This window comes from Siphateles boraxobius, unplaced genomic scaffold (genome assembly GCF_051911475.1).
Source record: "Siphateles boraxobius isolate OS27281-9 unplaced genomic scaffold, OSU_SipBor_1 130, whole genome shotgun sequence".
NCBI lineage: Eukaryota > Metazoa > Chordata > Actinopteri > Cypriniformes > Leuciscidae > Siphateles > Siphateles boraxobius.
In genome coordinates, this window is record NW_027508734.1 from 30,161,039 (window position 1) to 30,175,300 (window position 14,262).

The 14,262-nt window shown below is 35.5% G+C and overlaps 1 protein-coding gene across 2 annotated transcripts in view; it reads right to left on the reverse strand.

Moving 5' to 3' along the window:
• ube3c (ubiquitin protein ligase E3C) overlaps nucleotides 1-12,550 on the reverse strand; it is a 33,116-nt gene extending 20,566 nt beyond the window's left edge. Inside the window, exons 1-14 of one of the 2 annotated variants that reach the window (XM_077229108.1) lie at nucleotides 12,424-12,550; nucleotides 11,299-11,436; nucleotides 11,031-11,084; nucleotides 10,652-10,726; nucleotides 10,394-10,540; nucleotides 10,054-10,169; nucleotides 9,766-9,923; nucleotides 9,459-9,612; nucleotides 7,413-7,633; nucleotides 7,095-7,246; nucleotides 6,811-6,998; nucleotides 2,232-2,318; nucleotides 1,976-2,133; nucleotides 1,550-1,776 (exon numbers count right to left, since the gene is read on the reverse strand). In XM_077229108.1, the coding sequence (XP_077085223.1) occupies nucleotides 1,550-1,776; nucleotides 1,976-2,133; nucleotides 2,232-2,318; nucleotides 6,811-6,998; nucleotides 7,095-7,246; nucleotides 7,413-7,633; nucleotides 9,459-9,612; nucleotides 9,766-9,923; nucleotides 10,054-10,169; nucleotides 10,394-10,540; nucleotides 10,652-10,726; nucleotides 11,031-11,084; nucleotides 11,299-11,364 (1,803 nt within the window). In that variant the 5' untranslated portion in view covers nucleotides 11,365-11,436; nucleotides 12,424-12,550. The remainder of the gene's footprint in view (nucleotides 1-1,549; nucleotides 1,777-1,975; nucleotides 2,134-2,231; nucleotides 2,319-6,810; nucleotides 6,999-7,094; nucleotides 7,247-7,412; nucleotides 7,634-9,458; nucleotides 9,613-9,765; nucleotides 9,924-10,053; nucleotides 10,170-10,393; nucleotides 10,541-10,651; nucleotides 10,727-11,030; nucleotides 11,085-11,298; nucleotides 11,437-12,423) is intronic. The other variant, XM_077229109.1, reaches the window with a different exon arrangement.
• Nucleotides 12,551-14,262: the final 1,712 nt, after the last annotated feature.

Consider the following 14,262-nt stretch of genomic DNA (forward strand, 5'->3'; position numbering starts at 1 on the left):
CATTTTTCATTTCAGAGTGCACCTGTTTGTGTTCTGGGATTCCGCTCATAGTGGTCATCCATCAAGATGGATTTACAATTTAGCTCCACAAACTAGCTGTTGTGGTTACACGTGCATAAATGTATATTAGTCTGGATTAGCGCTCTAAATGATACATTACATATAATTTATTAGAGGTACTCTTTGGTTTTCAACTGCGATAAGTAATGTTCCAGTATACTGAATTAAACACTGCTGGGTTTTTTTGTAATGCATTTCCCATTATTAATTATAATACTGCTTGGTTCATTGGTCCAATAGGTCAGATTGCCTTTTCACCATATGTAAACTTTGTTTTCAATTAGGCCAAGACCCCCTCATTCAGGCATTCTCAGACTGATTATTTTACTCCGGATCTGAGCATGATTACTCCGTTCATTTATGTCTAAGCAAATCGAAATGATGGAGAAAATACACCAGGTTACAAAACAAATACTCCAAATGAGCCAGGTGAGAAAACTGAAATAACAACTTCTAAGTTTTTTCCATCTAAGTTTATTATAACTTTTCTCCAAATTAAGATCAATGATCTCCACAATTATCTGTTAACTGAATCCGAGCAAATTTTTGGAAACGTATTGTGTAATCTGTATATTTGTTTGAGTATATACATCTTAATATATGATGTAATCAATAGTGGACAAATCTATTGTTCTTGATGTTGTTTTAAACTGATTTGCTAAATGAAGAGTCTATACTAACAGTTTGTGTGAACTGAATTAGATAGCAGTAATCATAGTTTGGAGAAATGTGTAATATCAGTACAAGAAAAAGATTGATGTCATTCATTCAAGGGGAACATCTTTTTTAAATGTAGATGTTACCAACATGTTCCTGGAGACACATATGTACTGAGATGTACTGTATAATCATATAAATTCACATTATTCTATAATGCGAACAACACTTAGTTTAATTGTCAGTGTTGAAAAACTCTACAAATCTACTGAAAATAAGTTTAGTTAAATGAAAGGAAAAGTATTTACATGAGCTGTGAAAAGCAAGCAAGAGATCTGGTTAAACCACAAACAAATAATGAGGAAAACTCTGAAGCTTGACATGGGGATGGAAGTAAGTACATGATGGAGAAAGACGAGGAAGAGGGTGGAGATGGATGGAGTGAAGACAGCTGACTAATATCCTAATGCCGTTATTCAGCTCACTTAGTCTTGGGCAAACAACCTATTAATTTCCCAAGTGAGTGGTCTTCCTGCCTGGCTGATCAGCACTGATGGCTATAACAGATGCTAAAACTACTCGCCTCATTAATTGTCAACTCATCTAATTAGGTCATCAAAGACGTTGTTAGGACTGCTAATACAGCGCCCGGTTAAAAGTAACGCACATCATCCACTGGAGGTATTATCACCGCTAATGAATTTAGAATAAGTGCTAGTGAGAATCTTCTCAGTACTGGTTAGGTTTAATTCCTTTCAACTACAACACCTAATGGAAGTGAATTCTGCATTAACTAGGTAATACTAAGAGTGTGAGATATAGAGGAAATCACCTTAAAGAGCTGGACCCATCGTTTCTGCTGAGCTTGAATGCGCTGCTGTACTTGGCTGTTGGTTTTCACCCCAACACTACGGAACGCAGCAACATACTCCTCTTTGTGGTCTGTCTTAGTCTCAGGATAGGCCAGTTTAATGATTCCCAAACACGCATCACGCAAACACCGAGACAATGTCACCAACTCTAACAGAGAGAAGGGCATCATCGACGACTGGCTTTGACCTGCCCGAGCAATGAAAAAACATTTATTATGTAACATCCCATTAAAAAAATGGGAGTGTAGGGGTTTTAGGAGTGTAATAGTATTAACAAGACCACAATAAAAAGAAGGCAAAAAAGAACAAAATTACCAGATCTGTTAAATACTTCAATATATTTCTATACCGTTATTAGTACATTTTTGCAGAATAGTTATTATTACCATCTGCTGAGCTGCCAAAAAACTCGCTGTCATGCACAGAGATGAGTGAATGACTGAAGAGTGAACTGAAGAGATAGAAGAGAGGGATGATCCTGTTGGAGTCCTCCGGAGACATTGGAGAACCTCGGGACATCACCTGCAACAAGGGAACCATAGAGCTACACAAAAGAGAGAGAATAAAGAGAAAAGAAAAATGGATTGGTTAATTTCATATTCAAGAAATAAACATTAGAAAAGAACAATGTGGAAAACTCACCCTGTGATCATTTTAGTCTTCATAGATGTGATTAAAAACCAGAGGTGTCTAAGAAAACGAGCATTGAAGGCTAAACTGTACAAAAGCCTAAAAAAAGGACAAAAACACAGAATAAATATTTTAAGTCAAAATACACATCTTAGAAGCTACCACTAATCATTATGTAGTCTAGGCTATATACACACAATACCATTACTAAAAAAAGTCAACAACACTTTTAGTCAAAGGTGCTACAGGAACTATGCTCATCTCTAAATGTTCAAATAACCACATCTCCTGCCCATAAAACCTGAACTTCCCAAATTTCCAGCAGGACTCGTAAATTAGAAAAAAAATATAAACAACCCAGTGAGCTGGAATTTCTAGTCTTTGTATGTGACCACAGGAAAGATTAAATGAGCCATTAAGCTTTATTTAGGTGAGGCACCTTCCATTAGTAAACTAGCAGTCTGCTTCAGGGTCGTAAACAGACCAGTGGTTCCTGTGGGGGCTCCATTTAAGTTAATGACGGCCAGAGAGACAATGTAGCACGGCTACAATTGCCTGACCGTAGAAACAGTGCTGCCATCACAAATTAGATACTGTGCTTAGGCCACCCAAATCATTAAACCTAACAGCCGTCACACCAGGGTGTAAGAAATCACTCTGGTGGTTACTGCATGCTTGTTTTGTGTCAAGGGGTGAAAGAATAAATAAAGCATAATTGCAAGTAATAAGGGGTGAAAATAAGATTAAAGTTGGGGCAAGGTTAAATAAGAATATGTACGGGCACCTCACTCACACACACACACACACACACTGTGAAATAAATAGACCAAATGTTAAAAAAGTGAAACTGACACACAAAGCAAAATGCTATCCGGTATTTTTCTAAATAAAATAAATAAATAAATATATATATATCAGTTTATGATTAATTCAATTTCAAGAACCAAATTACAGTAAAGTGAGTTTAAAAATTAAGCAGTTATCTCAGCATCACAGGTTCAAGGAAAATTAGGCCAGAACAATAAATAAACGTTTTATTATTATTTTTTCCTTACATGCTTCACAGAGCATGCACTGTAATTGACTGTAGAAATGACTGCAATTTTAACAATAAAAGACTGAAAAAACCTGTTAATTCGTTAACAGCAAGTTCCCGTACTATATGGAAGTAAAAAGAATAAATGTATTTAATAATTTACAGTGAAAACAGCTGTAAACCGACATTCCTAGAATTCAATGTGTGGAATTCACTTCACATTTGATGGTTTTTAAATGTAATAATTGTTTCTTCTTAGTTATCATCTCATCAGTTGCATTGGGTTTTATGTTACATCTTATGTTATTTAAAGAGTGTTTATTGCATTATTTTAGTGCAGTGTATTACCATGATGGTGTTTTGTGTTTGTGTTCATGACACTGTATGCAGCTTCTATATATCAGTATTTAGCTCAGCTTGTGGAAAAGCCACTTGCGATGAACAATGATTCATCATGTGGTTTTCTCTTTACCACCAGTGTTATTATGGTGGATGTCAGTAAATGTAAATCGCATGCCAGTTGGATTTACCGGCTAATTTTCTTTCTTCTAAATTACAGTTTAAAGTTGTAAAATGTACTGGTTGTTCTGTAAATATGTTTGAAGTTTACTGTATTTTTACAGAATTATTCTTGAAAAACAGATTTGTAAGAACAGATTATTATTTATTTTTTACAGTCTGTGTTTGACCTGAAATGTAAACAAAACTATATGGCCTAACTGGGCATCACACAAAACACCCAATTTCACTGACTTTAAGGGGTTTAAAAAAACAAAAAAATGGGTCTGCCAGCTACTACATATTTATAAGTAAGATATGCAAGGATAATGAAGTTGCACTTGGAAATCTTGTATCTATAATTAACATGAATAATGAGACTTTTTTTCTTTATTTCATCTTTCTGTTCTTTGCATCTAATCATTATTTAAAAACGCTATGAAGGTAATTTTTAATTGTCAAAACAAATACAGCAGGCTTAACATTAATGAGACCTTTCCATGAACAGAAACCAAGCACTCTATTTACTCTAACAGTTTTTGATGCTTTAATGACCTGTTTAGAGTAAAATACAGCCATACTCTTCACTTTAAAATATGATAATGTTCAAAAGGCAACCAAGTTTGCACGCGCACTGGGTGCTTCTTTAAAGGTTGTAAATCAGGGACAGCTGTTATACCTCTTGTAAAACTATCCCATCCACTCCTGCAAGAATTAATCTTCCTAGGCCAGCTAATTATTTTGTACAGATATCCGATAATGATAAAGTAGTGAAGGCAGGATTTATGATAAAAGCCTTCTTTTTTGGACGGAGCTGTAAAATATAAAAATACAACTAAAAAATTATTCAGGGAAAAAAGGATGAGTAAAGAATATGAAAGAAAACAATGGAAATAAGCGGTTTCTGTCATGTATGAAAGTAATTGGAACAGGCAAAACATGTTAAAGACGTCAGAGGAGCAAGATTAAGAAGGAAGTCTAAAGGGTCAGCCAGAAACTTGTTGAGTCAAATGAGGATGCATGTTAGATTTTTTCCCTATATTTTTGATTACTCAATATTTACATAGAACAATTAATAATATTAAATAGTATTTAAAACAATTTTACTTTGATTAAAATGCCATATACAGTCATTTTAGGATATGAAAGCATCATTTTTATAAGACAATAATGTGCAAAATGATGAAATGTGCATTAAACAGCCTAAACATGAAATCTATTTATCCAGAAGTTAAAGTCCCCCTGTAGTCAATCATTTTCTACCTCATCTTTGATCACCAAAACGTTTGATATCACGTTGTGATATTTAAAAGTTTTTTTTTCCTGTAAAAACTTTTTTTTAAGAATTTTTTTCACAACACTTTTAGGGAGAAAATACTCAGCAATGGTGTTAACTTATGAATTTGCACATGGTTTGTCTTAAAGCATATTAAAAACAGCACATAGAAATATAAACAACATTTAAATAATTATTCTCACCACAGGGGGGTCTTGTTAATTTAAACATTGCAGATATTAACAAAAGAAAATGGATGGATCATTAACAATTTTCTAAGATTTGAAAGGCTTGTGAATGCTGCCTCCTTAAATGAGTAGTTCACTTTAAAATTACCTCATGATTTACTCACCCTCAAGCCATCCTATGTGTATATGACATTCTTCTTTAAGACGAATACAATAGGAGTTATATTAATAAACACCCTGACACTTCCGAGCTTGATAATGGCAGTGGATTGCAACCATCAATTTGAAGCATCCATCATAAAATAACTCCACATGGCTCCGGGGGGTTAATAAAGGTCTTCTGAAGCAAAGCAATGAGTTTGTGTATGAGAAATATTCATATTTAAAACTTTATAAAGTAAAATAACTAGCTTTCGGCCAAAAACCAAACATACGGATTCCACTTAAGTGTAAAGCACAACTTATGCGAGTAATGTGACATACTGCTGATATTTACGCTACTTCTGATGTCACAAGTTGAGTAAATTGTGCTTTAGTTGCAAGTAGACTGCGTATGGCCGTTTGGCTGGAAGCTAGTTGTTTTACTTTATAAAGTTTTAAATATGAATATTTCTCATACACAAACTCATCACTTTGCTTCAGAAGACCTTTATCAACCCCCCGGAGCCGTGTGGAGTTCTCTTATGATGAATGGATTCACTTTTTCGAGCTTCAAACTGATGGTTGCAATCCACTGCAGGGTGTCAGAGTGTTTATTAATATAACTCCGATTGTATACGTCTGAAAGAAAAAAGTCATATACACCTAGGATGGCCTGAGGGTGAGAAAATCATGGTGTAATTTTCATTTTAAAGTGAACAACTCCTTTAATTGTGAAGACTGTTATCTGACAAGATTTTAATACCAATATTGAAGAACACAAAAGGTATAGGCCAGGGTGCTTATAGCTTAATACACTGTGAGAAATGATTTAGCGAGATTAAACACATGGCATGTGTTGAAGTTCTGATTAGCTGATTGACACTTGCTTTACCAATCAAATATGTCCCTCTCCCTCATTAAACTAGATGTTCTTCTCTTCCCTGTCTTTCATACCACCTCTCTCCATCACTTACTTTCTTTCTCAAGTTCTTTCTGCTGAAATCCTGTTCTCATTTTGTCAATATAGCAGAAGTAGATAAAGCAAAGGTAATTGATAGGAGAGCTCATTAAACTAATTGATGAGTGACAGCAAATTAAACTGCCCTGGTAAAAGAAAAACACGTCTGACAGCTTCATTAGAGATTTTACTGTTTTTAAAAACCAGAAGAAAAACAGAGGCAAAGATAACAAATAAAAAAACAACACTGACAGACTTGAGGACAGTTTGATGTTTGGGAATCTTTTATATATTCATATAAAAGTGCATTCCAATCCTATCCGACTCCGATCTATAGCACTTTCTTGACTGCATCTCTTTTTATGAGAGCGTGATAAGAGCACAAGTGTGCACTGTGCAGTACATCTAGTTATATTGGTTATCCTTAATGTTGTGTTGTACAAAATGCTACGTGATTCATTTTGTTTGCATGCGTGTACTGTATGTGATCTGACCTGACTCTGGGCACCATCATACGGTGCTGCACCATCAACGTGTGACAGATGGAAGCCATCATTGTGAAGATGTCTTCACTTGCAGAGTCTCTCCACACTAATGTTAGCAGAGCATTAGTCTGCTGCTTGGTGTCCAGCTTCTGTACACATTCCTCTGTTATGTAATACACAGAAATCCAACTGCCATCCTTTTGAAAAGAAACAGGATTATATCCACCCGATTTATGCTACTCTCTGAATATTTTCTTTTGTGCAAAGATTTGGATAAGAGATAATGTGTGTACCTTTCCAGTAAAAGGCTGTACAGTCATTTCTTCCTCATCTTCTGAATCACTGTTGATGTCAGCTCTCCTGTTGCACTCCGTCACTGGCAACAATGGCAACAGAGTCTGTAGAGCGTTTAAGTACAACAGCAACCCTTCCTCTGAGAGTGAACCTACACAAATAAAACAGACAAAATACTCAAAACTTGATTCCATAAATATACCCTCAAAAATATCTAAAAAAAGATTTGCAAATTGATTTCTAAAGGCGTCACCTTGTAAGCACAGGTTATACTAGTCATACAGTTCAGTTTTATCTTTCTTACACACTCTACTTACCCAGTCCTGATTCTCCAACTGACAGCACAAAGTAAAAGAGCCAAGGAGCCTGAGCTCTGGCCTGGGCAGAGGAGGCTATAGTGGCCTGGAGTGACCAAAGGAAGTTCTGAAATGGGAAAGCTAGTTTTGGGTCTGCCAAAGCTGGCACGAAGAAATGATATATTTGTTCAGTGAAAGGCGCTGAGATGAACTCCTCAGTGAAGGCTGTAAAAACAAATTGCCTGTGAATGAGAAGAGAGAAAAGGTTGTGAATTTAATACTCTGTTGACTAACATGTACTGTAGCTTATCATGTTTTAGCCTGAAGTAAGTACTTCAACTTTCATATTTTCTAAATAATCACAATATAGATCCACTTCAATACTAACATACATTTTCATTGCCTCTACTCTACAGTCAAAGTTGTTAAAATAGAAGTGGCACCTCCACAATTTAGTCTACCCATACTGGAATAAAATAAAAGATGACAATGTACACTATTGTTCAGAGGTTTGTGGTCAGTAAGCTTTTTAATGTTTTTGAAAGATGTCTCTTATGCTAACCAAGGCTGCATCTGTGTGATCAGAAATACAGTAAAAATAGTAATTATAACATTGTTATAATCCTTTTTAATTTTCATACATTTTAAAATTTAATTTATTCCTTTGATTGCAAAGCTGAATTTTCAACATCATTACTCCAGACTTCAGACACATGATCCTTCAGAAATCATTTAATATGTTGATTTGCTGCTCAAGAAACATCTTATTATTGTCCATGTTTTTAAGGATTCTTTAAAAATAGATAGTTCAAATGAACAGCATTTGAAATCCACTGTAATATTATAAATGTCTTTGCTGTCACTTGATCAATTTAATGCATCCTTGCTATTCATTTTTTGTCTTTTTTTAAATCTTACGGACCCTAAACTTTTGAATGGTAGTGTACATTATTAACCCTAAAAATGTAAAAGGAAAGAACAGATAAAAAAAGTTTCAATGTTAATTTCAATCAAAAGGTGATAACTCGAAACAGCATCTGGCTGGTTTGTCTAGATACGTGCCTCCGAGTATGTGTGTGTGTGTGTGAGAGAGAGAGATAGAGAGAGAGAGAGAGAGAGAGAGAGAGAGAGAGAGAGAGAGAGAGAGAGAGAGAGGACAAACACAGGACTGTATGCACAAGGTTATACTCTCGCGCTCTTGTCATTCTTCAGAGAGAAAAGAAAAGAAAACAGCACTGTTCATCACTCAGAGTTTTAGAATGGAGGGTAAATGTTGTGTAAACATTACATGTTGAGTCAATGAGTCTGTCTGGATTTTACTACTCTCTGTAAACAAAGAAGTGAGGGAATAACTGTCCATTGGTCCACTGGAAGGATAAAGCTAACGGTCTGCAATAAGGGCAACCTTTTACTGGGTGGGACCCGTGCACGAAACATACACCAAAACAAAGACATTCCTCGAACAGCTTAAATCGAATGCTCTCCAAAGCATATATAGTGTAAAAGGCTGTGAATAATTTGAACTAGACAGATTCTTTACAGTATGGATGGACGTTAGAGCCCGACCGATATATCGGCGGGCCGATATTATCGGCCGATTTTAGGCATTTTCCTAACTATCGGTATCGGCATTTATAATGGCCGATAAATTAATATTTTAAAAAATGCGGGTACGGTGATTCATGTAAGGGTGGCGCTGCCAATAAAGCACCTAAAAGCTGTCACAAGAACTGGCAAAAATAATGATTATGAATACAACAAATATAGCAAGGAGACATTTTAATTGTTTATTAATAAACAAGTGTTTTCAGTCAGTGTCATTCTGTTTATAGCTACTGTGTAAAGTACCCATCAAAAGTTTGTACACACCAATAGGAAAGTGTCCAAACTTTTGACTGGTATACTGTACTATAATACACATAAATAATATTGCTACTGTATTATAATATACACATAAATAATATCGGCCGATATATCGGTATCGGGCTTTTTTTACTCCCTAATATCGGTATCGGCCCCCAAAAATCCATATCGGTCGGGCTCTAATGGACGTATGTGAGTGTGTACCTGGTATCTGGGGGGCAGGAACTGTATGTAAAGTGCAGAGGCTTGAGTGTGTGTTCCAGTAGCGTTTGTGCCAGTGGAATGGAAGGGGAGTCACTATATTCTAGACTCGATGGCAACTTGTGATTCACTAAAACATACAGAGATCTGTAGTATCCTAAAAGACAGAAAGACATTGAAAAGAATATGATTAAAGCAGAGTTTTGCTAAATTAAAAAAAGAATTCTGTGTACAGTCTCTAACTAAATATATTCATCTATTGCCTCAAAGTATGGTTAAGACAAATCAAATAAAGGGCAAAACTCTGTACCTTTCTGTACCATATAGCACAAAATTTGCTCAATAAGTGCAGTGACATAGTTTTCATCCTGTAAAAAGGGCAAGTAGGTTCTCTCAGATGAAAACACCTCCAGCATCCGCATCGGGACTGTCACATTCAGACTGTTATCTTCACGTGCTTGCAATAACCTTATAGAGACAGAAAAAAGGCTTAGCGACCAACCAATAAGCAGATCTAAAGATTTTTACTATGCCAGAAATTTTTATTTTAGGGATGCTACTACAGAAAACAGTATCTGGGGAACATCTTATTTTGTACCTGCAACAGTGTCCCAGCATTCTCTTGATCTGAAACAGGCAGCTCTGTCTTTCTGGCCCTGTCAGCAGCTTTACGAACTGAGCATGATGCTTTACCAAACTCTGACACATCCAGATCTACAACAGTTAAGACATTAACATCCTTAAATGCACATAAATCCAATGAAGTTTCTTGGATTCATTAAAGACAATGACACCATAGAACAAAACTGTCCAACTTATTTTGATGTCTCCTCAATTCACATTAAAAAGGCAATTAACAAAAATAAAACGTCATTGACACTCATATGATAACAAAAGCTTTTTAAACCGGCAACGCAGATCATATTTTTGGTTCTTACCATTCTGTTTCTGTCTTCACTTTGTCTGTAAAAAAAGAGAAGCTGGCGAACAAGTTGGCTGAGTATGGCACTGTCTGTAAGTTGAGGGCCAGAGCCTGACTGGCACTGACACACACAGTGGTCAAAGCAGCCCCTTTGAATGGCATACTATATGAAACAGAGAGAAAATTCAGGAATTTACCAATCTGTCTATCAACTACAAGAACGGGTTCAAACAAACCCATTCCCACTTGAAGAGTTTAAAGTGATTCCACATACTTGCTGTTTTCGGTCTTGGTATCCCCTTATGTATGACTGAATGATGATTGAATTTTTGAGTCTTTTCCTCTCATCCTGTGCAAAATACAAAGATAAGTAAATAATCTTGTATTTGTTCATAAGTGCAAGATTCACACTGTTATATCAGGATCTAATCTAATAAACAGATACAACTCCTTAGATACACATCATGGGAATTTTGTGATACACCAAAAAGTATTTGGACACTCAAGACACACTTGAAAATGAGTGAATGTCATTTCATTAGATAACAAAAGTCAAACCAAGCTTTTCTCAGAACTAACATAACTTTTTTGGTCCTATTTTCACAATAAAATGCTTTAAACATCTGTAAAATACCCTAATGGCAGATACTCGCCTCTCTTTTCCTTCTTTCTTCCTGTGTTCGATGAAGAAGAGATGCCTTTTCCTCCTGAACAAAAAAAAAGTTAGACATATCAAAATAGATCCAATATCAATATGGAACAACAATTACCTGATTTGTGTTGTCCATATTCGGAAATTATTTGCACTAGTTTAGAATTAGCAAACAAATATTCACAAATATACAAAATGGTCAGTTTCCAAGTAATAATCATTGTAGACAAATGCCAAATGTTGTGATGTCTATCACATGGAAAACTTACTTTTCTGCTAGCACCCCCAAGGGACACCTTGGGTGTTCTCCTGAAATCTCCCTCAAAGCTGAACATGGTTACACTTTTCCCATTGAGCAGCAATCAATACAAGTATCCTGTGTGCAGTGCAACGAAGTGCTGTCTGTGCTGGCAAGACGGAGAGAACAAAAAATATGAGATTGGAGTCTAGTCAATTAACTAATCATAACGGAAACATTATCTCATAACAGAATTCATGTTTGCTTATAAAAATAAGCACCGGTAAAGATGCTGCTTAAACATATAGTAATGTGAAATAAAGCAGGCTGTTATGATGAATATATTTAGAGCAACTTTATCCTTGTGATAGATAACTGAGGAGGTGCAGAAGGTTACAGTGGGCGTGAATGGAAATTGTCACCCCGCTTTCAGCAGATGTGATGATCAACACTAAATAGAGCTGTATAACACCACCGTATCTCCAGTCCGAAATGTCACAACATGACCGCTGAAATATTATTTTAAATTTATGCACACATTATTGTACATGCGTACAAATATCTGTGTTCAACAATTGCCCTTCACCTCATTTGAGCGAAACGTGTTCAAGAAAAGGGTTGTTTCATAAGGAGACAAACACATTTGTTATGACTCAAGCCAGGCTAATTAGCTTGCTAACATAAAGAACCTGTAAAGAATCATTATACCAGAAGTTCATCATCATTTACGAACGTGTTCGTTGAAGTTTTAAGAATAAATGAGCATTCGCGCTGTGAAAGACACAGAGTTCTGGTATTTTCTTCAAGTCGGATCCGATTAACTTCTCTGTTAGCCTCTTGGCTAAAGGTTCTTTGACTAGCTAGCTAATGACTCAGCAGCAGGTCAACTGTCTTTCACCTCGACAATTCCCAATTTAGCAGAAATTTACACGTATAGCTGTATGTTATTTGGGGTCTGTCACCACTTAACGAGAATTAAGACAGTAATTTGGAAACATAAATGCTGTGCTCTGCTCTGACATGTTAGTTCAGCTTGACAGAAACTTCAGTCATATGTCGCTCTGGTCGCTTCTAAAGTCATCCAGTGATTTCAGTGAGGTTTTACAGCTTTTTCTACGGATGAGTCGTGTTAGTAGATGAAATGCGAATTGTTTACCTGGTTTTATTGAATGATCAGCCGAACCATACAGTTCAGCGACTGGAAATCAAAGAAAACAAAAACGAAATCTTTGCTCCTGCTCTACTAAACAAACACAACACAGAGAATCACCCGCCCACTCAGTAGCGCGGTGGAATGTGATTGGACTACACAACACTGGCTACCAAACGATTGGTTAAAAACGAGGTCAATAACGTGAAAAATATCACAATTACTTCCTGGATGAATCCCAGCAATAAAGGGAAACCAGTTGCGGACGGTGAAAGGGATCTAATCTCCGAGACGTAGAACTGAATCATGTTTATATTAGATATTCTTTAAAAAGTATTATAAAAAAAACCTTTCTTTATTGGGTTCTTTGTAAGTGATGTAAATAATGAATTGGCAAACACATAGCAAAACTAAAAGCAACCATTTACACACAGTTTTGAAACCTTAAAATGCATACACTCAAAATGTATAACTCTTTTTATTATTTACTCACCCTCATGTCATTCCAAACCTGTATGACTTTCTTTCTTCTGTGGAACAGAGAAGATTTTTTGTTGTTGTTTTCCCTCTCCATTGAATGGAAGTCAACATTCTTCAAAATATATTTTATGTCCCACAGAAAAAATGAAATTCATGTGGATTTGGAATGAGTGTGAGTAAATTACTACAGAATTCGAGTTTTAGGGAGAACTAACTTTGAAGCCAACAAATTATACTTCACATACAAATACTCATCGGCACTTCACACATCCGCCTAAATATTGTAGAATAGGTCTCACACTCATTGCTTGGCATCTGATTCTTGTTGGACAGCAGTAGCAAGACAGGAAACCACTCAGTTTCTCGTATATGTTATAGAGGGATTTATGAGTTATTGATTGATCATATCCTGCCTTTTAGACCTGAAAAGGGTATAACGAGCCACTACAGCAAGTCTTCTGGAGCTGCTTCAGAATACAAAATGGGGGTCTCATCATCTCAAAAGGTCTCTAATTTTGAAAGATGTCAAAAAAGGGTCACACATTTACGTCAACTCTCTGACTTATATGTCTCCATAACTCTTTGTTGAGTCTAGTTAATTGCTAAATTGTTCAAGAGTCCATTAGGACTTGTATTCTTAAGTAAAAAGTGTTTTTACGCTATTCGCAGCATCCATTTATCCATATATATATATATATATATATATATATATATATATATATATATATAAGAAACATATATAATTATATATATATATATATATATATATAATGAATCACGATGCCTTTAAATTTGTCTTAAATATATACAGTATATGCTTATGCTTACATTCAAGTTACATGTATTATTCTTTTAAACCACAAATAGGCACTAAAAATATTCAAAACAAATGTGGGTTATAAAAAATTAATTTATTCAAACGTTCACAGAGCAAATTTGATATCTGGCTACAAAGTACACTTGTCAGTTTTTTTTTTATAAAACAATTGAAAGTTCATCATTAAATCTGTTTATTCTGAGCTATGTGCTTTGTGTTTTGTACTTTGCAGTCATTGTTAAATGATAAAAATCCCTACAAAAACAAGACTGATCATTCATCAGTCAGTGAGACAAATGTAAAAGCTGAGCTTGAGGAACATTCATAAGAAAACACACAACTGTTTTCATTGACTAAAACCTGTTTAGCTCCTAGGATGTTGGTTGATAATGGAAACATGTTAGGGCCAAATGCACCTCACTCCCCCCTTTTTTTGAAAAAGTAATTAAAAAGACAGGAAGAAAAAAAATGGACACACTCCAATTAATTTGTGGTGGCCAAATGTGCTTTTCTGAAACACAATACAGCCATCACTCTGTCACACTGTG